The sequence below is a fragment of the Hyperolius riggenbachi genome, chromosome 3 (genome assembly GCF_040937935.1).
Source record: "Hyperolius riggenbachi isolate aHypRig1 chromosome 3, aHypRig1.pri, whole genome shotgun sequence".
Classification (NCBI taxonomy): Eukaryota; Metazoa; Chordata; class Amphibia; order Anura; family Hyperoliidae; genus Hyperolius; species Hyperolius riggenbachi.
Genome location: NC_090648.1, coordinates 260,814,100 through 260,840,271, shown reverse-complemented (window position 1 = coordinate 260,840,271; position 26,172 = coordinate 260,814,100). Strand labels below are relative to the sequence as shown.

Here is a 26,172-nt window from a genome sequence, read left to right as displayed (position 1 = left end):
TGATGGTATGCTTAGCAACTATGGATATGGCTGGTAATGTTTCCTTGAGTCATTTTTACATTGGGATTGTAGTGTTTATTCCATACCTGATGCAGCCTATGCATGTTGTTTGACATTGAGTCGATGATTGCTTTTGATTTTAATGTATGTATGTTTATGCTGCTTTCTTAGTATGTCTCTAGATGGAGGGTGGGGTTGTGGCATGGATGTGCTTCCTCTATTGTATACTGCCAATATGTATTTCAGCCTCTAGATGTCACCGCAGCCACATATGTGGGATACGTATTTTGTACGCGACCTGTCGGATGTTTTGAGTCACCGCGTCATGTGATGCGGCTAGTTACATGCCTATGCGCGCATAGTATGTGGTGTCGTAATGCGCATGGGCATGGGGAGAGGTTGTGGAACGCGGATGCGATCCACTACGGAAGTAGCCGGAAGTGCGCGCAGAGGCGGCCCGTTTTGAGAGCGTCAGGAGTAGAGTGACGCAGCCTGGAAGTGTCATTGGAGGGATCCGCCTCCTCTCCCTATTGGATGCTCCATGACCGGCGGTTTTCTTTCAGGTGAGTGCGTTTACACCTGAGAGGTGCAGTGCACATTATTGGCTATGGCTTACAGGGTGGGCGGATCAGATGGCCGCACCCAGTGGTGGGGGAGGGGACGCTTGTGCTTTATAACCCCACTCTCCATCTTGTCGGGGTGTTCGGTCTCGAGAAAGCCCTCATTGTGGGGCGAAACGGCCGTCGACTTCACCTCCGCACCTCTATTACCTGCAATGGCTTGCTAAGTATCAATTTTTGTGTTTTAGCCGTGTGTTACCATTGAATGTCTTTTATAAAGAAGCTCATTAAAAGTTCAAGTTTTATATTTGATGGGTTGCTCCTGGATTGCTTTGATTCTCTTGCTGCTATTGATTGTAGTAAAACATGGGTTTCCATTGCTTATTTAATAGAATGCTCATTGCTGGAAGCAGATATATGAAACCATACCTCCTGTTCTGTGCAAACTTATAAGAAAACATCAAATCAATGACGTGATCAAATAGCTGAGGAGTTTACCATACAGTGGACTACTTCTGGTGTTGGTTCTAATTTTTATAGATGTAGAGAGTTATAGCTGTGGATCAAAATATTATTTTTAATAATATTCACATCATACCAATTGTAAAGAAAGTGGAATGCCACTATTGAGTTCTTTCTTCACATTTTTGAACATTTTGATCCAGAGACAACTGGTTACATAATAGTTATATAGTTATTTGGGTTTTAAAAAAGACATACGTCCATCAAGTTCAACCAGAAAATAAAGTACAACACCAGCCTGCACCCTCACATAGCCCTGTTTATCCAGAGGAATGCGAAAAACCCTTACGTTGCATAGTCCAATTAGGCCAAAAAGGGAAAAACAAATCCTTCCTGACTCCAGATGGCAATCAGATAAAATCCCTGGATCATCACTACCGAGAAATATCTAGTAATTATAGCCATGAATATCTTTCAATGCAAGGAAAGCAGCTAAGCCCCACTCAAACGCTGATATAGTATTTGCTATAACTACTTCCTGTGGCAATACATTCCACATTGTAATCACTCTGACTGTAAAGAACCCTTTCCTAAATAAATAGCTTAAACTTTTTTCCTTCATGCGCAGATCATGTCCCCTAGTACTTTGCAAAAGCCTAGGGACAAATAGCTCATCTGCCAAGCTTTTATATTGCCCTCTGTTGTATTTGTGCATGTTAACTAGATCTCCTCTAAAGGCATCTTTTCTCCAGACTAAACAAGTCCAGTTTATCAAACCTTTCCTGGTAAGTGAGACCGTCCATCCCTTTGATCAATTTTGTTGCTCGTCTCTGCAACTGCTCTAAAACTGCAATATCTTTCCTGCAATGCAGTGCCCCGAACTGAATTCTCTATTCCAGTACCAGTGGTCTCTGCCCCCTTAAAGAGGAACTCTAGTGAAAATAATGTAGTAAAAAAAGTGCTTCATTTTTACCATAATTATGTATAAATGATTTAGTCAGTGTTTGCTCATTGTAAAATCTTTCCTCTCCCCGATTTACATTCTGACATTTATTACATGGTGACATTTTTACTGTGGGCAGGTTATGTAGCTGCTCCTAGCTGTTTTGGCTGTTAGAGACAGCTGTAAACAGCTATTTCCTGTCTGTGAACCTTGTTACATTGTAACAAACTGCCAAAAGTACCGCGGTCCCAGAGCTTCTTGTGGGAGGGGTTTCAGCACAAAATCAGTCATACAGAGCCCCCTGATGGTCTGTTTGTGAAAAGCATTATATTGCTCATGTAAAAGGGGGCATTAGCTACTGATTGGGATAATGTTCAATCCTAGGTTGGAGTTTCTGGTACAATACAGGCTGGTACAATACAGACGGAATCCCGAAGAATCGCCGTCACCGCCGCATGCCGGGATCCTCCTGACATAGACTCTGCCATCTCTATGATGGCAAAGTCATGTGAGCCGGTCAGGAGCCGCTTTCATTAGCTCCTGACCGTGTCTATCAATGTAAGCCAATGGGAGAGGCTTACATTGATATACACGGCCAGGAGCCAATGAAATCAGCTCCTGACCGGCTCACATGGCTCTGCCGTCATAGAGACAGGCAGAGACAGTGAGCTGCAACGAGAGACGTCGGGTTTGAGCGGCACGATCGGCTGGGAACGATGGAAACAGCTGATGCGCGCTGCGGGCGATGATTGAAATCTAAGCCCTGCCAGCCAGGAGCCCACCAAAACAGGGCGTAGATTTCAATCACCGCGGCCCTTAAGTAGTTAAAATGACCAAATCCAGTGGCACATTCCCCCAAGATGGTTCAATTACCATTTGAGTCAAGTAACTGTCCAGAATGAGTCTAGAAATCTGCCACTTTTACCAGAATAAGTAGCTTCAATATCCCAATCAATTTCTGGATAGTTGAAATAACCCATAACTAAGACTTCACTTTTACTTGCAGCTTTTTCAATCTGCTGTAGTAGTTGCAGTTCTGCAGCTTCATGAATATGTGGCAGCCTGTAGCACACCCCAGTAAGCGATTGGCAACAGTTATTTCCACCATAAATATTTACTCAAATAGGCAAAATAGTGTAGCTCGCCCTAATCAACAAGGACCCTGTTCACCCACTTCTGTGAAGCCAAGCAGTGTACATGGCCTACAACTCTGGGCAGCACATTCCCCTTCTCACAAACTGTGCTGGGAACAATGTTGAGGTAAAGGGATTGCTTTGGTCTCCTGAAAAAGGATTTGAAAGTAATTAGAAAGCCACTCCCTCCCAGAATGTTTAATAACATTTGGAGTTTGACATTTTTAAATGTATTATTCTTTGAATTCTAAAGCATTTTTTTTTGTTTTTGTTTTTTGCATACAGATGACAAACATACAGTACATCATATTGAGTAATGCTTGATGATATTGTATGATTGTTGTTTGGATTACATCAGACAGTGATTAATATCTGAGATTTGAATTAGTACATTATTCTAGCTCTCTGGTAGATAAAAGCATATTTCAAGTAGAATTTTACACTCATGTGACCCCCACCTTTGTCTTACCTAACAACAGTGGAAAAAATTGAAATACTTATTCCATTTGGGGGTTAATCTGTGATCATGTGAGTACTACCTTTTATTTCCTTGAACCTGGGTTGTTGGGTAAGATCCATGACCTTGCAGTATGTGACATAGCCCCTCCCATATAGGTCATTGTATGGAGATGTAGCTGTAGTGTTCCTCCCCAGCAGGCAAAATTGAAAGCAGTGGGAAACATGGTAACAGCTTAACTATCATTGGAATACATATTGAAATAAGTCTTATAAAATTGCACTCATTGTATTTATTAGGTAGAACAACAGGTTGGAAGTTGAAAAGAATAAATATCAGAATTCCTATAAGTCCACTTTCACTTGTGATTCTGTTTGTCAGTTTTATCGTGGTGTACCAAGACCAGAGAATTGTGTTATTGCACAACTCAGTACAGGATACCTGCACATGTAAATATTCTATTTTCTTTCCGTAGACCTGCATATCAGAAACACAATGAAAAAAAGCAGTAGCAGTAATAATAAACATAATAAAGGATTTGTGCATTTCATTTATTTATTTTGATTGTGTGGTTGTTCAAGCAATGCTGTATTGTTTTCTTCTGCATAAATACAAATTACTAACAAACTCAATTTTTATGAATCAGTGTTTGTTAAATGAAGATAGATGGGGCGTATAAATCTTTCATAATTAGGTTTCAAATATATCTGATGTGTATGCCTATGAAAAGAAGGGTTTTCAGTAACAAGATAACGTCTTTAGGAATCCCAAGCAATCATGTACATTGCTAGAAAATAGGTACACCGCTCCTAATTCTCTCTGTTATTGTGTTTGCAACTTGTCTTGCGAGGCTGCCTCTTGAAAGGAAACTATTTATTGTGAATAGTGAGAAATGAAGAAGTGGCGTTTATGGTGCTCTTTGTTGACTAACATCTGGGCTTCCTTTATGCATAGTGAATGGTTGAAAATCTAGTGTGGTTTTCAGTGAATGACTCTTAACACATTTGTATCTTCATTCAGCCTCCCTTCCCTGCCTGACGTGAGGTTTCAATACATCAATCATTGCACAATAGAGCTTATGTGCTATGTCTGTGCTACCGTCTAAGTACTATGTACTCATACTGGTGTGCATTCCAGTTATTTCCTAGCAAAGAAGGTTATACTTAGGGGTGTGTACTTAATGACATATATTCTATTAAATGTATCACCAAAACATGTTCTTCATTTCCCTCTGCAAAGTAAAACAAGGGACAGTTTTCTAACATGACTGCAGAACAAGAAGTGATTATAATGCATCCATTCTACGTGGTCATTAGAGAACGGTCAGTGATATTATAATTCTGCCTTGCACGCAATTTTAATGCAAATTATATGCAGCTTGGAACTGGGCCAGTTAAAGTGGGCCTGAACTAAGGACTTGCTCTCTGCTCTAAAAGTCAAGCAACAGCATAATAACCTTTAAAGAAAACCACTTCTTGTTACAGCTGATACACATTCTGCAAGAAATCTGCAATGTATCTACTTCCTGCTTTCAGCAAAGCAAATATAGGGTTAACATCCTTTGTTGCCAATCAACTATCTGCCGTGGCAGCCAGCTCACTCAGCTGAGATGAAATTACACTTGAGCTTAGGCACAGATGAAGGGGTATTAGACAGGCTAAACTCTCTAAGTACATACAGGGTGCATTTCTCTATGCTTTCATTCTGTCCTGTGCAAGAGTTCAGGTCCACTTTAAATGTAATTCCTGCACAATTAAACTGACCCAGTTTTTAAGCTTTATACAAATGTCATTAAACGTGCATGGAAGCCAGGATTACTCGCATGTTATTGACCCTCTCTGACAGTCATGCCAGAATCATGTTCTTTTGCCCATTTTGTCTTCTTACTGCATATTTTCTCCACATTCAATGACTGATTTTTAATGTCTAGTCATAGATGTAGGACAGTATTGATTTTCAAATAATTAGATTAAAATTCACAGACCTATTAGAAATGATGTATATATTTTTTCCCTGAAACTTTGTCCCTCAAGCTGTTGTACAAGTGTCTCCTCATGCCTGACACTAATGGTTGTCTTAGCCTCTTTAGAATAGATCAGGTCAGATCAATGCAAAGGAAATATGTACACTTACAAGTTAATAAAATATTTTTCAATTAGAACTTGAGAATACCGTATATATTACAATTTTTATGATTTATTTAATTTATGTAACAAAGAAAATTCATATGATCAAAGGCCAATATCACCCATGTGCAGAACTGCCCAGGTGCTCCCTATGATTGGCTTTCAGTCTAAGGCATGGGACCCACTAGCAGCTCTTTTCTAAGTGCTTGTGGTTTGAAAAGCTCTTGTTAATGTAATGCTACACGTGTGATCTTATTTGAGGGATGTGATTTTCTAAAAATCCCCCATAGCATTACATTAGCAAGAGCTTTACAAATCATAAGTACTTAGAAAAGCACTGCTAGTGGCTAGTTTGGAAAACATAACGGATCCAGCAAACCCGGACTGGATTTTAAGTACATTGTGTGCTGTTAGGTGGCAAACATTGCCAATCCTCACCTGCTTCATGTCAGAACCTAGAGGGGCTGCTGAAAGATTAGTAAGTCGGTGGTTGTGTGGCTGCAGTCATCTGCATGCAGCCTGCAATGAGAAGGATTTCTTTTCATAAATCCAAACTGGTTTTTTTTTCACATTGCAGAAGTATTTGTTAGATGACATTTATTTTTAACTAAAGTAATGATTTGAAAACTTAACGTGTTTACTCATCATTCCGCTGTCTAATATCCCACTTTGTTTACATATCAGAAACCATTCAGTGTAAAAATATGCAGAGAAAATCAGGAGGGGTCAACTACATTTCTCGTCCCTTTGCTACTTTATAACCAAATAGGGTAATTTAAGGTAACTATTCCCACACATTATATTAGGGAAGGAAAATGTTTAACTTCATCTGCTGATAATCAGCTAGCAAAAGAGTTTTCCGACATCTGGCACCAATGGTGCATATCATTTAACCACTTCCCGACCGCCTAACGCACAGAGGCGGCCGGGAAGTGGAGCCCTGAAGGACCGGCTCACCCACAGAGGCGGCGGTCCTGCTAAGGGCATGGGCGGAGCGATCGCGTCATCCGTGACGCGATCCTCCGCCGGCGCCTGTCACCGCTCGCCTGCCGCAACATCCCGCCGGCTATACGGAAGCGCCGGCGGGATGTTAACCCCGCGATCGCCGCATACAAAGTGTATAATACACTTTGTAATGTTTACAAAGTGTATTATACAGGCTGCCTCCTGCCCTGGTGGTCCCAGTGTCCGAGGGACCACCAGGGCACCCTAGTCTGCACCCAAACACACTGATTTCTCCCCCCCCCTGCCCCAGATCGCCCACAGCACCCCTCAGACCCCCCCCTGCCCACCCCCCAGACCCCTGTTTGCACCCAATCACCCCCCTAATCACCCATCAATCACTCCCTGTCACTATCTGTCAACGCTATTTTTTTTTTATCTCCCCCCCTGCCCACTGCCCCCTCCTGATCACCCCCCCACCCCTCAGATTCTCCCCAGACCCCCCCAGACCCCCCCCCCTGTGTACTGTATGCATCTATCCCCCCTGATCACCTGTCAATCACCTGTCAATCACCCATCAATCACCCCCTGTCACTGCCACCCATCAATCAGCCCCTAACCTGCCCCTTGCGGGCAATCTGATCACCCACCCACACCAATAGATCGCCCGCAGATCTGACATCAGATCACCACCCAAACGCAGTGTTTACATCTATTCTCTCCTCTAAACACCCACTAATTACCCATCAATCACCCATCAATCACCCCCTATCACCACCTGTCACTGTTACCCATCAGATCAGACCCTAATCTGCCCCTTGCGGGCACCCAATCACCCGCCTACACGCTCAGATTGCCCTCAGACCCCCCCTTATCAATTCGCCAGTGCAATATTTACATCTGTTCTTCCCTGTAATAACCCACTGATCACCTGTCAATCACCTGTCAATCACCCATCAATCACCCCCTGTCACTGCCACCCATCAATCACCCCCTGTCACTGCCACCCATCAATCAGCCCCTAACCTGCCCCTTGCGGGCAATCTGATCACCCACCCACACCAATAGATCGCCCGCAGATCCGACATCAGATCACCACCCAAACGCAGTGTTTACATCTATTCTCTCCTCTAAACACCCACTAATTACCCATCAATCACCCCCTATCACCACCTGTCACTGTTACCCATCAGATCAGACCCTAATCTGCCCCTTGCGGGCACCCAATCACCCGCCTACACGCTCAGATTGCCCTCAGACCCCCCCCCTTATCAATTCGCCAGGGCATTATTTACATCCGTCCTTCCCTGTAATAACCCACTGATCACCTGTCAATCACCCATCAATCACCCCCTGTCACTGCCACCCATCAATCACCCCCTGTCACTGCCACCCATCAATCAGCCCCTAACCTGCCCCACGCGGGCAATCTGATCACCCACCTACACCAATCGATCGCCTGCAGATCCGACATCAGATCACCACCCAAGCGCAGTGTTTACATCTATTCTCTCCTCTAAACACCCACTAATTACCCATCAATCACCCCCTATCACCACCTGTCACTGTTACCCATCAGATCAGACCCTAATCTGCCCCTTGCGGGCACCCAATCACCCGCCTACACGCTCAGATTGCCCTCACACCCCCCCTTATCAATTCGCCAGTGCATTAGTTACATCTGTTCTTCCCTGTAATAACCCACTGATCACCTGTCAATCACCTGTCACTGCCACCCATCAATCACCCCCTGGCACTGCCACCCATCAATCACCCCCTGTCACTGCCACTCATCAATCAGCCCCTAACCTGCCCCTTGCGGGCAATCTGATCACCCACCCACACCAATAGTTCGCCCGCAGATCCGACGTCAGATCACCTCCCAAGGGCAGTGTTTATATCTGTTCTCTACCCTAAACACCCACTAATTACCCATCAATCACCCCCTGTCACTGCTACCTATCAGATTAGACCCCTATCTGCCCCTAGGGCACTCAATCACCCGCCCACACCCTCAGAATGCCCTCAGGCCCCAGCCCTGATCACCTCGCCAGTGCATTGCTTGCATCTATTCCCCCCTCTAATCACACCTTGAGACACCCATCAATCACCTCCTGTCACCCCCTAGCACACCTACCCATCAGATCAGGCCCTAATTTGCCCCGTGTGGGCTCCTGATCACTCGGCCAAACCCTCAGATCCCCCTCAGACCCCCTTCCGATCACCTCCCCAGTGCATTGATTGCATCTATTTTCCCCTCTAACCACCCCCTGAGACACCCATCAATCACCTCCTGTCACCCCCCTAGCACTCCTATCCATCAGATCAGGCCCAATACAACCTGTCATCTAAAAGGCCACCCTGCATATGACCGGTTCCACAAAATTCGCCCCCTCATAGACCACCTGCCATCAAAATTTGCAGATGCTTATACCCCTGAACAGTCATTTTGAGACATTTGGTTTCCAGACTACTCACGGTTTTGGGCCCGTAAAATGCCAGGGCGGTATAGGAACCCCAGAAACGGACCCCATTTTAGAAAAAAGACACCCCAATGTATTTTGTTAGGTGTATGACGAGTTCATAGAAGATTTTATTTTTTGTCAAAAGTTAGCGGAAATTGATTTTTGTTTTTTTTTCACAAAGTGTCATTTTTCACTAACTTGTGACAAAAAATAAAATCTTCTATGAACTCGCCATACACCTAACGGAATACCTTGGGGTGTCTTCTTTCTAAAATGGGGTCACTTGTGGGGTTCCTATACTGCCCTGGCATTTTAGGGCCCTAAACCGTGAGGAGTAGTCTAGAAAACAAATGCCTCAAAATGACCTGTGATTAGGACGTTGGGCCCCTTAGCGCACCTAGGCTGCAAAAAAGTGTCACACATGTGGTATCGCCGTACTCAGGAGAAGTAGTATAGGGTGTTTTGGGGTGTATTTTTACACATACCCATGCTGGGTGGGAGAAATCTCTCTGTAAATGGACAATTGTGTGTAAAAAAAATCAAACAATTGTCATTTACAGAGGTATTTCTCCTACCCAGCATGGGTATGTGTAAAAATACACCCCAAAACACATTATACTACATCTCCCGAGTGCGGCGATACCACATGATTGGCACTTTTTTGAAGCCTAACTGCGCTAAGGGGCCCAAAGTCCAATGAGTACCTTTAGGATTTCACAGGTCATTTTTGTTTCAAGACTACTCCTAACGGTTTAGGGCCCCTAAAATGCCAGGGCAGTATAGGAACCCCACAAATGACCCCATTCTAGAAAGAAGACACCCAAACGTATTCCGTTAGGAGTATGGTGAGTTCATAGAAGATTTTATTTTTAGTCACAAGTTAGCGGAAAATGACACTTTGTGAAAAAAACAATTAAAATCAATTTCCGCTAACTTGTGACAAAAAAATAAAAACTTCTATGAACTCACCATACTCCTAACGGAATACCTTGGGGTGTCTTCTTTCTAAAATGGGGTCATTAGTGGGGTTCCTATACTGCCCTGGCATTTTAGGGGCCCTAAACCGTGAGGAGTAGTCTTGAAACAAAAATGACCTGTGAAATCCTAAAGGTACTCATTGGACTTTGGGCCCTTTAGCGCAGTTAGGGTGCAAAAAAGTGCCACACATGTGGTATCGCCGTACTCGGGAGAAGTAGTACAATGTGTTTTGGGGTGTATTTTTACACATACCCATGCTGGGTGGGAGAAATACCGCTGTAAATGGACAATTGTGTGTAAAAAAATCAAAAGATTGTCATTTACAGAGGTATTTCTCCCACCCAGCATGGGTATGTGTAAAAATACACCCCAAAACACATTGTACTACTTCTCCCGAGTACGGCGATACCACATGTGTGGCACTTTTTTGCACCCTAACTGCGCTAAAGGGCCCAAAGTCCAATGAGTACCTTTAGGATTTCACAGGTCATTTTGAGAAATTTCGTTTCAAGACTACTCCTCACGGTTTAGGGCCCCTAAAATGCCAGGGCAGTATAGGAACCCCACAAATGACCCCATTTTAGAAAGAAGACACCCCAAGGTATTCCGTTAGGAGTATGGCGAGTTCATAGAAGATTTTATTTTTGTCACAAGTTAGCGGAAATTGATTTTAATTGTGTTTTTTCACAAAGTGTCATTTTCCGCTAACTTGTGACAAAAAATAAAATCTTCTATGAACTCACCATACTCCTAACGGAATACCTTGGGGTGTCTTCTTTCTAAAATGGGGTCATTTGTGGGGTTCCTATACTGCCCTGGCATTTTAGGGGCCCTAAACCGTGAGGAGTAGTCTTGAAACGAAATTTCTCAAAATGACCTGTGAAATCCTAAAGGTACTCATTGGACTTTGGGCCCTTTAGCGCAGTTAGGGTGCAAAAAAGTGCCACACATGTGGTATCGCCGTACTCAGGAGAAGTAGTATAATGTGTTTTGGGGTGTATTTTTACACATACCCATGCTGAGTGGGAGAAAGATCTCTGTAAATGGACAATTGTGTGTAAAAAAAATTAACAAATTGTCATTTACAGAGATATTTCTCCCACCCAGCATGGGTATGTGTAAAAATACACCCCAAAACACATTATACTACTTCTCCTGAGTACGGCAATACCACATGTGTGGCCATTTTTTGCAGCCTAACTGCGCTAAGGGGTTCAAAGTCCAATGAGCACCTTTAGGCTTTACAGGGGTGCTTACAATTAAGCACCCCCCAAAATGTCAGGACAGTAAACACACCCCACAAATGACCCCATTTTGGAAAGTAGACCCTTCAAGGTATTCAGAGAGGGGCATGGTGAGTCCGTGGCAGATTTCATTTTTTTTTTGTCGCAAGTTAGAAGAAATGGAAACTTTTTTTTTTTTTTATTTTGATCACAAAGTGTCATTTTCCGCTTACTTGTGACAAAAAATAATATCTTCTATGAACTCACTATGCCTCTCAGTGAATACTTTGGGATGTCTTCTTTCCAAAATTGGGTCATTTGGGGGGTATTTATACTATCCTGGAATTCTAGCCCCTCATGAAACATGACAGGGGGTCAGAAAAGTCATAGATGCTTGAAAATGGGAAAATTCACTTTTTGCACCATAGTTTGTAAACGCTATAACTTTTACCCAAACCAATAAATATACACTGAATGGGGTTTTTTTTTAATCAAAAACATGTTTGTCCACATTTTTCGCGCTGCATGTATACAGAAATTTTACTTTATTTGAAAACTGTCAGCACAGAAAGTTAAAAAAATCATTTTTTTGCCAAAATTCATGTCTTTTTTGATGAATATAATACAAAGTAAAAATCGCAGGAGCAATCAAATAGCACCAAAAGAAAGCTTTATTAGTGACAAGAAAAGGAGCCAAAATTCATTTAGGTGGTAGGTTGTATGAGCGAGCAATAAACCGTGAAAGCTGCAGTGGTCTGAATGGAAAAAAAGTGGCCGGTCCTTAAGGGGTAGAAAGCCCTAGGTCCTCAAGTGGTTAAAGTAAAAGAAACCTGTAGCTAGAGGGAGAATCTCTAGAACTAAAGACTTAAGCCACATACACATGCTCAACAAAAGTCTTTTAAATGCATGATTATCAAACAAGTTGGACGACTTTTGTCAAGTAAAAGACATCCAAATGACATAGCGTTATAACTGATAAGAGGCGACCAAAGACTGTTAAGACGCAGCTCAAGTCAATTCAACTGTTGTCAGTTATCAGTCGTTGGTCGCCTCTTATCAGTGATAACGCCTTGTCATTTGCATGTCTTTTACTTGACAAAAGTTGTCCAACTTCTTCAAGTTGTTTGATAATCATGCATTTAAAAGACTTTTGTTGAGCTTGTGTATGAGCCTTTAGAATGAGTATTAAGATTAGGTGATATGACTCTAGCCGGACTCCATTGACTGCTTGTTTGTTCCAAGAATGTGACTCAGACACTGCCAAAGCTAACAGATCAACCGAACAATCAGGCAGCTGACATTTTTATAACTGAGTAAAAATGTCAGCCTAATTATTTGGCATATTACAAGTTTCCTCTAAAAGTGGTCATGGGAGATGTCGGAGAGACCCTTTGGCGCTTGTTTTGTTAGGGCTACAAACGATCCAGAAATTTGGGTGCCCGCTGTCGGCAGATATTTGGCCCCCCATAGGTGTCCTTTCAAATATCGATTTTAAAGGGAAATTTGGGCATCAGCTGTGCCTGAAAACTACGGTTAAGGTTAGCCGTGGGTGTGGGGGGTGGTTAAGGTTAGCCATGGGGAGTGGTGGTTAAAGTTAGCCATGGGGTGGTTAAGGTTAGCTGTGGGGGTAGGTGGTTAAGGTTAGGCATCAGTAGAGGGAGGGTTCTGTGTGAGAATAGGGTTGTTTCTAGCTAATAAAGCCAAAAAAAAATTGTTTTTTTCTCTGTGCCCTTTTTTTTACATATATGCTCCTATGGATATTGGCATTGAGTATCTGGGCAGTGATTGGATTTCAGATACATTTGTAACCCAGTAGGGCTCATTATGGCTAATGGTAGTATACAATTTAGTGTCAAGCCTCATACACATGCGCTGACCCTCAGGTAACCTTTCAGGCAATCAGTCAGTTTGATTGATCTTCTTATCAATGATCAGTCAGTTATTTTCTTTTCCTTCTTTTTTTTTCTTTTTTTTTTCTTTGATCAGTCAGTTATAAACATAAAAAGCAATGCACATACATGTATGTTGTCTTTCTTGTTTTTCTCTTCTTCTCCATGCAAGTTTCCACAGGCTCCTGTTACATCAGTTGTTGGTGTGCACATTGTGTGACCTATGTAGAATTGGATATTTATGGATATTTACCCACACTTTCGATTCCTCAGCCAATGATCAATTGTTTCTCTGTTGATTCTAACAATTTCTTTATTAGACAAGACAAGACAAATAACATTTATATTGCGCTTTTCTCCTTGCGGACTCAAAGCGCCAGAGCAGAGCAGCAGCCACTAGGGCGCGCTCTATTGGCAGTAGCAGTGTAAGGGAGACTTGCCAAAGGTCTCCTACTGAATTAGTGCTGGCTTACTGAACAGGCAGAGCCGAGATTCGAACCCTGGTCTCCTGTGTCAGAGGCAGAGCCCTTAACCATTACACCATCAGCCAACTGGCTGATGAATATCCCATACACAAGTATTGTAGAATCCAGGTGAGGAGTGATGTTGCAGCGGTGGTCCAGGAGGTGGGGCAGAGGTAGTCTGACAGGGATAGGTGGCCTTTGAGGAGGGGGGTTGCTTTCTGCAATTAAAATTAATGCAGCAGAAGGAAGTATATGGATGAAAATGACAGAAGAAGGTAGAAGTTCACAGAAGAAGATTATGTCACAACACATAAGTATACACATTTAAAGAAGCACATATTAACATTTTTTTCTCCCAATTAAGTTCATTTTTAACCATTTATTTTAAATAGGAAGGCGTTCAGTAATGACCCACTATACCTAGTTACTTGGTAAGGGGTGGACATTTGGGGGTCCCATTATTAAAGATTTAAAATGCAATGTTATGAGTTACAGTAACATTCGTGCAGAGACATACCGGGGAGAAAGGGAATGGACTGGAACTGTCTTTTGGCTGCTAAATTGTTGAGTATTAAAGTGAACCTTCGGAATAAAAATCGACTCAGCAGCACTGAAAAGGCTTGGTGTTTCTTTAACAGTTTCACAGCATCATTGTTTCTCTTATACAAGCCTCATTTTTAGCTGCACAGAAGAAAACTGCCCGGGCTTTTTCCCCCTGATGCTGTGCAAAACATGACGGGATTTCTGATTTTGTTGTTCTCGTTCTGCTGTTTTGGTGCTAATTTTTTTTTTTTTTTTACATTTTGAATTTGACATTTAAAGCCTAGCGTGTGCAGCTGGGAGGTGTTATCAGGACACAAGACAGTTGGAACTGTGTCTCCTGCTCCTTGTCACCTCCTTTCAACCAAAAAGATGGCTGCCCCCATGACAAAGATGGCAGCCCCCATGAATCACATTTGCCTGTTCTTTTAAAACAGGGTGGGTAAGAGATTATATTACCTATCTATTCTAATTAACATAACTAATGTAACTTGATGACAGTATGTTCGTTTAGGCTGAAGTTCCCCCTTAAGGCTTTCAAATTACCAGAAATTATTATGATGATGATGATGATGATGAGTATATTATTATAAAACCATTTCTGTGGAGGCAGTGAAATCATGATCAAGGCTGCTGACCTGCCTGTGTACACAACTCAAAATTGTTGCTTGTTATTGAGGAAGTGTGCCAAGTATGCATCCAATATGTTTATTCAAGTACTGCCTATATTTGTTAGAATTTAAGTGACTAAATAAATATTCCTGGATGTGAATTGTGAGTAATATTGTCTGTATATTTCATTTCTTTAGGTATAATGTCTGACCATCAGTTTGGGACACAGTTTATGTGCAGTGTTGTGGCTTCACATGTAAGTCACCTGCCTACCACAAACCTCAGTTTTGTATGGATAGCCCCGCCTGCTGGAACTGGCTGTGTCAATTTTATGTAAGTACATTTTGTGTATCCTGTATATGTATATATTGTTTAGAGAGGGATTTTGGACTTGTTATACTTAAAATTAATATTTGGAAGAAATGTTTTATCCACATGCTAGAATTTAAATTTTCATGTTTTGGAAGCAATTGAATAATTATTTATTTACCTTAAAGGGATACTTAACCTTCCTGGCGGTAACCCCGAACGTAGTTCGGGGTAAGCCGCGCAGGAGGTTTTCTCAGGCCCTGCTGGGCCGATCTGCGTAATTTTTTTTTTGCTGGACGCAGCTAGCACTTTGCTAGCTGCGTCAGCACACCGATCGCCGCTGCCCCGCGTCGATTTGCCGCTATCCGTGCCGCCACAGTGCCCCCCCCCCCTAGACCACTGCGCTGCCTGGCCTATCAGTCGGTGACGTCATCCCGCCCCGTCGCCATGGCGACGGGGGAAGCCCTCCAGGAAATCCCATTCTTTGAACGGGATTTCCTGATCGCCTATCGCCGGAGGCGATCGGAGGGGCTGGGGTGATGCCGCTGAGCAGGCTCGCTACATGATTTTAAAAAAAATCAAAAAAACGGCAGCGCTGCCCCCTGGCGGTTTTTAATAGACCGCCAGGAGGGTTAAGCTTAAGAAAAAAAATCAGTTTTACTCACCTGTGGCTTCTACCAGCCCCGTGCAGCTGTCCCGTGCCCTTGCAGTCACTCTCGGATTCTCCTGTCCCCCGCCACAAGCTACTTTCGGATTGCCGACAGGCCTGGCCACGCGTAGCCTTCTATGCATTCCCGTCCGAAACAGATGTTCTGTGCCTACACAGGATGCTATTGCAGACGGGAACAGGTAGAAGGAGAAACGTGGCCAGGCCTGCACAGGCGCAGTAAGCCAAAAACGAAAGTAGCTTGTGGCGGGGGACAGGAGCATCCGAGAGTGACTGCAAGGGCACGGGACAGCTGCAGGGGGCTGGTAGAAGCCCCAGGTGAGTAAAACTGATTTTTTTTCTTAGGCTTAAGTAACTGTAACGGTCTTGTGTTGTAGCTTAGATGTCTGATTATGTGGTGATCTGCAGAATCACCAATAATGCAGACGCTTTACCTGATTATGTGTGATCTGCAGAATCACCAATAATACCAGTATAGCAGACAAGGAGCTGAGTGTGTACTGATTTGGTGCAACCGTAACTTTAATAGTTTAATGAGACCTCACCAGAGGGGCTGGTGAGGTATATCAGTACACTGACCATGTACTAAGGTACAAGCTCCAGCAAGCTGGAGAAATAATACTGAAAAGGCTGAATCTCCCGAGGAGCGGGTGATTCAGAATGTACTGCAGCCAAGTGAACACCCGAGGAGCGGGTGACTCAGACTGTACTGCAGCCTAGGAGAAATAATAATAATGCAATAACAGATCACCTAAGGAGCAGGCGATTAAGGCTGTACTGCAGCCTAGCAGATCCGCTTCACCAGAGGAGCTGGTGGAGCTCACACCTCACCAGTGGCGAGGGCCCACCGGTGAGTAGAATGGTCAGGCAGGCAAGGTACGGCAACAGAGAAGTAAGTATCGGTACAGAATCGTGAGGCAGGAGAGTAAACGGTAATCAGGCAGAGGTTCAGCAACAGGAAGGTACGTATCGATACAGAATCGTGAGACAAGAGAGTAATCAGTAATCAAGCAGAGGTTCAGCAACTAGGAGGCAGATAGGCAAAAGTACAGGGTCAGAAAACAGGATCAGAGTCAGAATAATAGCTAAGAGTCATACACAGGAGATCAATATAATAAGCAATAGCCTAGTCTAGGTGTGAAGTCCTTGGCATCAACACCTCGGAACTAGTCTAACAAATAAACAGTAACAAAGTAGCAATATCTTAGACTAGGTGTGAAATCCTTAGCATCAACACCTGGGATCTAGTCTAAGGTCTGAGCGCTAACACGCAAGTATTCACGACAACAGACAGTGTGTGAATGAAGCCCGAAGGCTTAAGAAGCAGAGGAGACCCCACTGGCACTCCCCTCCTTAATCAGCCAATCCTGGGCGCCGTGGGACTCCTCTGACGTCAACTGACCAGCAGGTCAGCTGACGTGCTTCCTCCCCGCATAAAGGTCTCGTCTGTGCGCGCACTCGCGCGCTAAGGCGACCCCCTGCACAAGAGAAGGTTCCTTCCTGGGCGCTGGACGGTTGGATGGCCGCATGGAGGCAGCTGCGGCGGCGGTGCTGTTCGCCGCAGCTGCCTCGTGTATTACAACAACTAAAAATAAAAACAACTTTTTCTTAATACTCTTCTGTATTAGGGTACACGTTGCCACCAGGGCTAGGGGCACTTTACGTTTTCACACAATTCTCTCTATCTGCTTTAAAATCATCCTTCCCTATAAGGAGCTGCTATCAGCTCCTTATTTTATGCCCCAATCACAATTTTTCACACATTTTTAGAGTTGTGGGAAAGGAATAAAGATTTGGAGAAAACAGAAATGTATAGACCTGACTCCAGACAAGCTCACAAACCTCTTTTACTGGGTTCCACTCACAGCATGCAGGAGAGTGCAAAGAGGTCATAACAGGTAGCCTGTTGCTATAATACAACTAGCAGCCAAGCAGATATGTATACACCACACCTGACTAGCTGCTTGTGATGTTACACTTCTGGCTGCATGTCCTGTAACTTCCAAGGCACGCTAAAGACACACTCATAATGCCTTTGTGAACAGTCAGAGAAGTCAAGACAGTAAATACACATTGCTGGGAACGTAACCCTTTACCACCACCTGAATAAGATTCTTGCAGGAAGGTGATTCTAGAACTAGACTATACACTAGTTATTAGAAACCCCCTGTGCAGGAAAATGGTCCAGTCCTACAGGGCTGTCATTTTCTTTATCTGGAAATGTCAGGGTGATTTTACAGCAGAGATCCAGAGCTGTGTGAAGAAAGAAATTGGTTCTAGTTGCTTGTGTAAGGTGTGCCCTAACAGCCAGCATTTTTTTTAAGTTGTTTAATTGATAGCTGTCTTTTAACTGTCTAATGGCTTTACAGCCATTTTATCCCAGTGAAAATCATTATTTCATTTCAAAAGTTAATACAGTGATAAAAATGTATATTGTGTGATTTACTGAAGGAGTGATTTCAAGTTTATATTTTTCCAAATTAATTTCAGTTGATTTGAACTTTAAATACAACTGTAACAACACACATGCAGTCACCAAGTCTATTCTGTATTAACAATAGTGTTTCTTTTTAGTATAATGCCATTAGTAATAATCCACAGTTGTTCTATATGGACTATGCTCTGTTTATCTGTCATGCTGCTGACCTGACTGTGAACAAGTGCTGGCTCCATTCCTAGTTTGGTAAATAGACCCCTAGCTATATATACATATATACAAGAGGGTCATCCAGAAAGTTACAGCAGTTTTCAAGGTTTGGTTTCTGTGTAATTTAACTTGCATCTGTCAGGTTAACCTCTTCCCTCCCAGTACCACTTACACAAATGATTCTGGAGTGGCACACCTTGCCCGAGAGTTGGGTGCTGAACCTGGGTGCTAAGCCACGCCACCCAAATGACAATAGTAGCAAACAGAGTTAGGTCAGCACACCGTCGTCACAATGCAGTTTCTTGATTTATTGCATCTGTCAGCACAAGCTTGACGATTGTTTTGGGGCCTCAAAGGGTCCCCTTCTTCAGAAAAGTGCAGACATGCAATGTATTCAGACACACAATGTATGTGTGCACTTTTCTGAAGAAGGGGACCCTTTGAAGCCCTGAATCAGTTGTCAAGCTTGTGCTGACTGATGCAATAAAACAAGAAACTGCATTGTGATGACGGTGTGCTGACCTATCCCTGTACCACTTGTCATGAGACTGCAGAACACAAGTAACTGTTTGCTTAGTAGCATTAACATAACATCCCATCCCCAATCTCTCCAACGTATTTGTAATTATGGAGGTGATTATGTGGAGAAATAATCAAAAGATGGAGAGGGCCCTATGCAAATCCTACCTCGTCAGCGATAAATGTTGGCCATGTTTAAAATTAGGCTATAAGACCATTGCCTAGTTCAATTTCGTTTATCAGCTGGCCAGGTGAAAAATAATTCACCTGGGTGATTTAATTGGCCAGTGAGTTCTCTCCCCCTATGCAATTCCTGGTTTTGCAAGCCAGGAAGTGATGCTTCCCCTCAAACATGGTTGAGAACATTTCACCTGCTCAGAACAGGTGAAAGGCCTCTATTATCCATGTACTGCTAGCTTCTTTTAGCATCTAAGAACCTTCTTTACTAAGGAGACCCCAGATGTCCATCTTGTAAATTTTGTACAGGGAGTTATTTTTGACTCTACCTATTTAGCCTTCCACTTTACCCAGTGTACTCACTCCGGCAGCATTGCTCTTGTGAAGAAAATATTTACTAGGTAGTATTTTTTTTTTATTTCACTAAAGAATTCACATTTTTATTTTTTATCCTTTACAGTAATTAATAACCCTTTTACTTATTTGCTTGAAATAAGGTGAATATCTATGTGACCCTCCACCATTATGAGAATCATGGTGGTCCTAGCCTGCATGGAGAAGATAGTGTTAATATCGCTGAGGAGGGCACCTTTTATCATTTTTCTTAAAACATATTTTGCTGTTTGGATAAGTGTCATTTAACAAAGACATATGCCTATACAGTAAATAAAAAATAATACCAAAAAAGAAGAGGTTGCCAGGCATCACATTGCACCACTACCGTGCATCTATTCAATGCATTGTTTCTCTACACATTTCAGTGGAGCTGTAAATACCTTTTATGCTGCTCTTGAAGTGAAGGAGATAAATACTGTATCTTGAAGTGCAGGAGATCATGATCCGTGGATAGAGCAACTGCTCGCCTGGTGGGCACCACATCTGATTGTAGCAATGGGGCTACAAAGTGCAATCCCTTAACTTCTTAAATCAGCTTCAAAGTTTCAAATCTTTATATAAAACATCTACTGTAAATTATGTCACTTTTTATACATTTATGTAGTTTAGTTATGCTCTCTTTTTTGATGTTGAAGATCATTCTAAACATCAATAAATACCTTGTAACCCAGCCACCTGGAGCGATCACCAAAGAACATTTTGGGTGACAGTTATTGAGCCGTTAATAGTATAATATAATTTTATAGTAATAATTTAGTAATAAAAAATAAGCAATACACAATTCATGTAGCATTTATATAGATCACTCCTTGTGTGTATTAGTACAAATGTAATCAAGTTACTAACAATAAACGTTCCCTTAGGCCTGGAACCCACTGAAAACCGCAAACGCAAAACGCAACCGCTAGCGTTTTGTCTGAGCGGTTTGCAAGCGGATTCATGCGCGTTTTTGGTCGTGTTTTGCAACATTGTATTTTTTTCCCCAGCGGGTGCCTAGCGTTTTGCGTTTTGCGTTTTTATCCTGATTGGTCCTGTGAATTATTTTTCATTTTGTTACAGTGTGCTTAACCGCAAAACGCTAGCAAAACCGCTCAGTTTAGGTTTTGCTGAGCGTTTCTGCTAGCGTTTCAATACTTTACATTGAAGCGCTAACGCTCCCAAAATGCTGCAGGTCCTGCGTTTGCGTTTCTGGGAAACGCAAACGCTCCTGTGGAAGTTGCCCCATCCATTAACATTAGCCCAGCGTTTTGGCAAACTGCTAGCGTATCGCAGTGCTGCCAAAACGCTGCCAAAAGCGCTCCTGTGGGTTCCAGCCCTCATAGAAAGAGATCTTATTCTGAAAGAGGAGAAACACACAACATAATACATTACCATAATCAGAGTTGAACAAAAGTAAAATAATCAAAAAAGTTGGTGGAAAAATGTTACCTTTAGGATAAGGACCTCTTGAATGGAGGAAGCAAAATTATGGTATAACAGTCATTGTGTTAGATTTCCTAATCAGTTCCAGAATGGGTTTCACATGTTCATCATCATGAAACTTCTCTTTATCTACCTTTTAAAACTGAGCTGTGTTGAAGTGCAGTAATGTCTGATTAGCAGAGATTTAAAGTGGCTTCCAACAAAGAGTTTTTCTAGCTTGTTCTGAAAAAGGACTTGGGCTATTTAGCCTATGAGCAGCCGATAGTTTCCAAATGGATGAAATTCAGTCTCATTACAGCTTTCAATAAGAGGATGCATGCCTAAAGACCAGTGTAATGTTGTCCTCATATGTGACAGTTTTTCAGACAATGTAATTATATTTAATAATGACATTTGAAAACAAAAACTAAGCCATCAAATGAAACCTCTAACAAACATGGAAATGTAACCAAGAGTGACTGAAAACATTATTTCCATACTGATAATTTTTTTAAATATTCATTTGTCTATTTGGGAATTCTGGGTCTAATATTATTTCCTTTGTTTATTGGAGGATCTGTTTTCCTTCTAGCATTGATAGGGTTTAGTTTATTGTGTAGTTTGCTTGAGTAGTGACTGCAGATATGCTTTAACTACTTCACCTCGAAGGGGTTTTCCTCTTAAAAAACGAGAGCAATTTTCACCCGTCAGCGCTCCTTCCATTCATTCACCTATAACTTTATTACTACTTATCACAACGAAACAATCTATATCTTATTTTTTTCGCCACTGTTTAGGCTTTCATTGGGGGGTACTTTTTGCTAAGAATTATTTTATTCTAACTCAGTTTTAATGGAAATAATAAGAAAAAAATGGAAAAAAATTCATTATTTCTCAGTTTTCGGCCATTATAGTTTCAAAATAAAACATGCTACTGTGATTAAAACCCACACATTTTATTTGCCCATTTGTATCGGTTATTGTAATGTTTAAAATGTTTCCCTAGTACAATGTATGGCGCCAATATTTTATTTGGAAATAAAGGTACATGTTTTCAGTTTTGTGTCTATCCCTAATTACAAGCCCGTAATTTATAAAGTAATTGTAGTATACAGTTTTTGTATACATATTAAAAAAGTTCAGTCTCTAAGGTAACTATTTATGTATTTTTTTTTATTTGTTATTATTTTTTAATTAAAAAATGGTAACTTTAGAAGAGTGGAAGGTCAGGGGTTAATTAAAAAAAAAAAGTAACTAGGGTTGATTAACTGAAAAAAAAGGGGATGTAATATTACAATTTGGCCACAAGATGTCCTTAGTGGTGACTTCAGCTCCGTACTATTAGCACGGAAACGGAAGCACTACCTGGACGGGATTTATGAATCTGAATAGACGGCTGCGGCCACTCACAGGGGAAATTAGATCAATGAATGGGATTTGTTTTCCCATTCATTGATCTAGCGGCTAACGATTGGCGGCAATGAGCGGCGGTACCGAGCGCGGGGGGTGAGCGCGGGGGGGGGGGGGGGGCACGCGGCGGGAGGGACGTAGTACCCAGAGTTGTGGCATTTTGCAGGGGAGTAGTTACTTGTCCCGGGGGAGGTGAAATGATATCTGTATGATTCTTACAACACCATTGCCCCTGATAATGTTAATAGGAGGTCACTTAGCTGCAGGCCTGTTATATAGGATTCTGGCTGGCTTGTAGTCAGGAAGCTTTTCAGCAGTGATTAGCTTGAGCTTATTTTGCATGCTATATGTTCCAGAATACCATCATGTTTGTGATTGTTTTTAATTTTTTTGTTCTATTACTAAGCCACTGATTCATGCAATAGCCGAGTGCTTCTGTTTTCCCCCCCTTATGCATCATTTATCTATTTCAATCTGTCAACTCTTTCTTTTATTAGTGGGTCATAGTCATCTGGTGAGTTGTTCACTGCTGTGGGGTGAGGGGGTGGAAATGCATTGCTAGATGTAGGAAATGGTTGATTTGAAATGGATTGGATTTTAAAGGTTTAAAGACTCAGCAATGAAAGTTGTTGTGTGATAAATTCATGACATTAAATAGATTATAAAATTTCAGAAACCATTGATACAGCAATTCAGAAAATTCCAACCTGTTTACAAACTTATTTTTACATCTCTGTCTGTTTCAAAGATTTCATTTTTATTTTTGCTTGAGCAACCTGTAATTTTATGACTATTTATACATGTGTGTTATTTAACCTCCAACATAAATATGTCACATTACAAATAAGTATGTTGCAACCTGTAAAAACAGCCTTACAGAAGCTGGATTACAAGCACTACCTGTGTTAGCTGAACATCTTGTAGGGATGTAGCGACCTTATCTCACTTGGAAAGGACATGAAGGAACGTCTCGCTGAGGCCTTGGCAGATTTTATTCCTGGCAGGCTAGAGTAGTGTTTTATTGGCCACCTGTGTCTGATGAAGTGCAGACACTTTGCTCCCTTCCATTCATCTCGCCAGTCAAAGAACAGCAGGGCAAGAGAAAAAAAGATGGCATGTCAAATGCCGGAGTGGTACAGCACAATTTTCAGGTGACAACAAGGTGCGCAATATCTTATAGCATAAGAGAAGGTCACATGAAAGGAAGTACTAAACATGATCCATGGAAGGAAAATGAAAACATAATATTTAAATTTAAAAAATGTAAAACATAATAGTGAAAACTGAGACAGATATCACATTGCACAGAATTTAAAATAAACAATACTTATAGTTACCACCCATTTGTATCTAGACACCTTAAAGTAAACTGAGCACATGGGTGTTTCTAGGTAAAAAAGTAAATCAAACAAACCTCCAACCAAGGTAGGTTTGTAAATGGTGTGTGTTTTGGAGGGGGGCAGCAAGTATTTGCTTATCTATAAGGCACTGCTGCTCACTATTCCCTCATCTATATATGCCCACCTCCATCTTGCTTCGGGGGGTGTGATGTCATTGTGTCTTCAAGATGGTGCGTGCAGCTACCCCAGGCAGGACAAAAAGGGGCTGGCTGGCCAGAGAATGGGGCAGCTGAACTCATGTTTGCACTGAGAATTGCAATTTTAGCAGAGGTGACATATACGGGTGCCAAATTCTCAGTGCCTACAGGCTCCCGAGATGTACATTTACAGACTCAACCACACACTCACATGTGATTGCATAAACACCATAATCCTTGATGCCACACCCCACTTTTAGAAGGTATGGGGACCATGGATCCAGAGGGACTGGTCCAGAGGTTCTTAATCAACTCTAGAGATTCATCACTTCTGTACCTTTGCCTTCCTCTGTGCCCCTCACCCCACATCTTCTTAGGAATGACAGATGATTGCTAAGTGCAACTGGTGGTGCTGTAGCATGGTAGCCTTGGCTCTTGACTTTTGGACATTATCCCCCCCATCCTTCCAGAACCTGTATGAGCCAAAACCAATTACAGTTACAACTCCCCGTTTGTACTTGGTGAAATAAATGATTCTGAGATTTAGACCTTTGTTTTCCTACATGCTTCTAGTTGCATTATACACACCCATTCATCCTCTTATGCTTATTGAATAATGTGCTTACCAAAGGTGAGAAATTGCTACAATCTGTTGTGTTAAGAGATTTTCCTACCAGTGGATTGCCTTAACCATTCTCATAATATTCCTAAAGTATATCTCTGTAGGTTAACTTTCATGCTCCTCTTTTTTCTACTTTTGTACCACTTTGTACCATGAATATCCTCATTGTAAATAGGGCAGAGGCCTTGTAGTATTGGACTTGGTTTGTATAGTTTTTATACCCATCTTGGAATTATTTTTAACATTTTATGTATTTTCAAGAAATTCATATATTAAACTATTGGTATTAGCTCGTGTTCCTCTGTTTATATATAAATGTTATTTTGTGACTAAACATGACCCAGAAACACTCTAAATGAGAAGAAGTGATCTTATGAATCAAAACTGGAAATTCTATTTGGAAATAAGATTTGAATGCCGCATCCTCCAATTTCATGAGGAGAAAGATTAAGTGCAATTAAGTTTTTCTCCTAAGTTTTCTCCTAGGTGATATTTTAACACCTTGTTAATATAATGCTTTTTAAGCCATCAGCAAGCAAGAAAATACTTAGAATAATTTTGACAGTACTTTTCATCTACATTAATAATTTTTCAATTGCATAATGCTGAAAACTTATTTTAAAGAGAAGATTAAAAATGATCTCCAAGGAGAAAACGCTGGAGGAGAAGTTAATTGCATATGGGCCCTGGGGCCATATGCAATTCTCTTTTTCACCTGAGTTTTCACCTAGGAGATAATTTTTAATCTTCGATTTTAAATAACTTTCCAGCACTTTTCAACTAAAAAAAATACCAAGAAGTAGGTGAAAAAGTACTAATAAAATTATTTTGAGTATTTTCTTGGTTATTGGTGGCTTAAAAGGCATGTTATTGACAAGTTTAAAAATATCAACTAGGAGAAAACTCAGGAGAAAAAATTAATTACATATGGGCCCTGGTTTCTTATCAGCACACAGTTCAAAAGCAAACATCTGTGATGGCATGGGGGAGCACCAATAATGCTTAACAATATATACAGGCTTTGGAGGAACATATGCTGCCACCAGATGACATCTTTTTCAGGAAAGGCCTTCCTTATTTTCCAGCAAGACAATCCCAGACCACAGTCAGCATGTATTAAAACAGCATAGCTCCATAGTAAAAGAGTTTAGGTATTAAAATGGTCTGCCTGCATTCCAAATATTTTACCTATAGAAAAAAAATGGTCCCATTATGAAATAAAAATAAGACAGTTTAAATTATTTATAAAGCAAGAATAGGACAACATTTCACTTTGAAAACCACAGCATCTGGTCTCCTCAGTACCCAAACATGTGTTGTTAAAAAGTGGTGATTCAACACAATGGTCTCCGGTCCCAGCTTTTCTGAAACGTGTTGCTGTCATCAAATTCAGAATGAGCATATATCTTTCAGAACACAATAACATTTCCCAGGTTTAACATTTCATGTATTGTCTTTATACTATTGTCTATCAAAACAGGAAACTGAACTATAAGAATTTTACTTTTGTTTGGACTATCTTAATGTTTTCAATTTGCAAGGAATAATGGCAACATGTTTTTCAGCTTGATTATTTTGTTTTTTATGTGCAGATAAAACATAAAAATTTCACAGTGCTTTTAACAGAGAGTCAAAGATTTCTGCCATTCAATAGCTTAGTTTAGGATTAATAACAAAAGGGTTGATTCACAAA

General features: G+C 41.6%; 1 protein-coding gene across 6 annotated transcripts in view; it reads left to right on the top strand.

Annotated features, from left to right (window-relative positions):
* RELN (reelin) overlaps nt 1–26,172 on the top strand; it is a 736,759-nt gene that overhangs the window by 291,180 nt on the left and 419,407 nt on the right. For all 6 annotated transcript variants that reach the window (XM_068276234.1, XM_068276231.1, XM_068276232.1 and 3 more), the window contains one exon: nt 14,992–15,127. In XM_068276234.1, the coding sequence (XP_068132335.1) occupies nt 14,992–15,127 (136 nt within the window). The remainder of the gene's footprint in view (nt 1–14,991; nt 15,128–26,172) is intronic.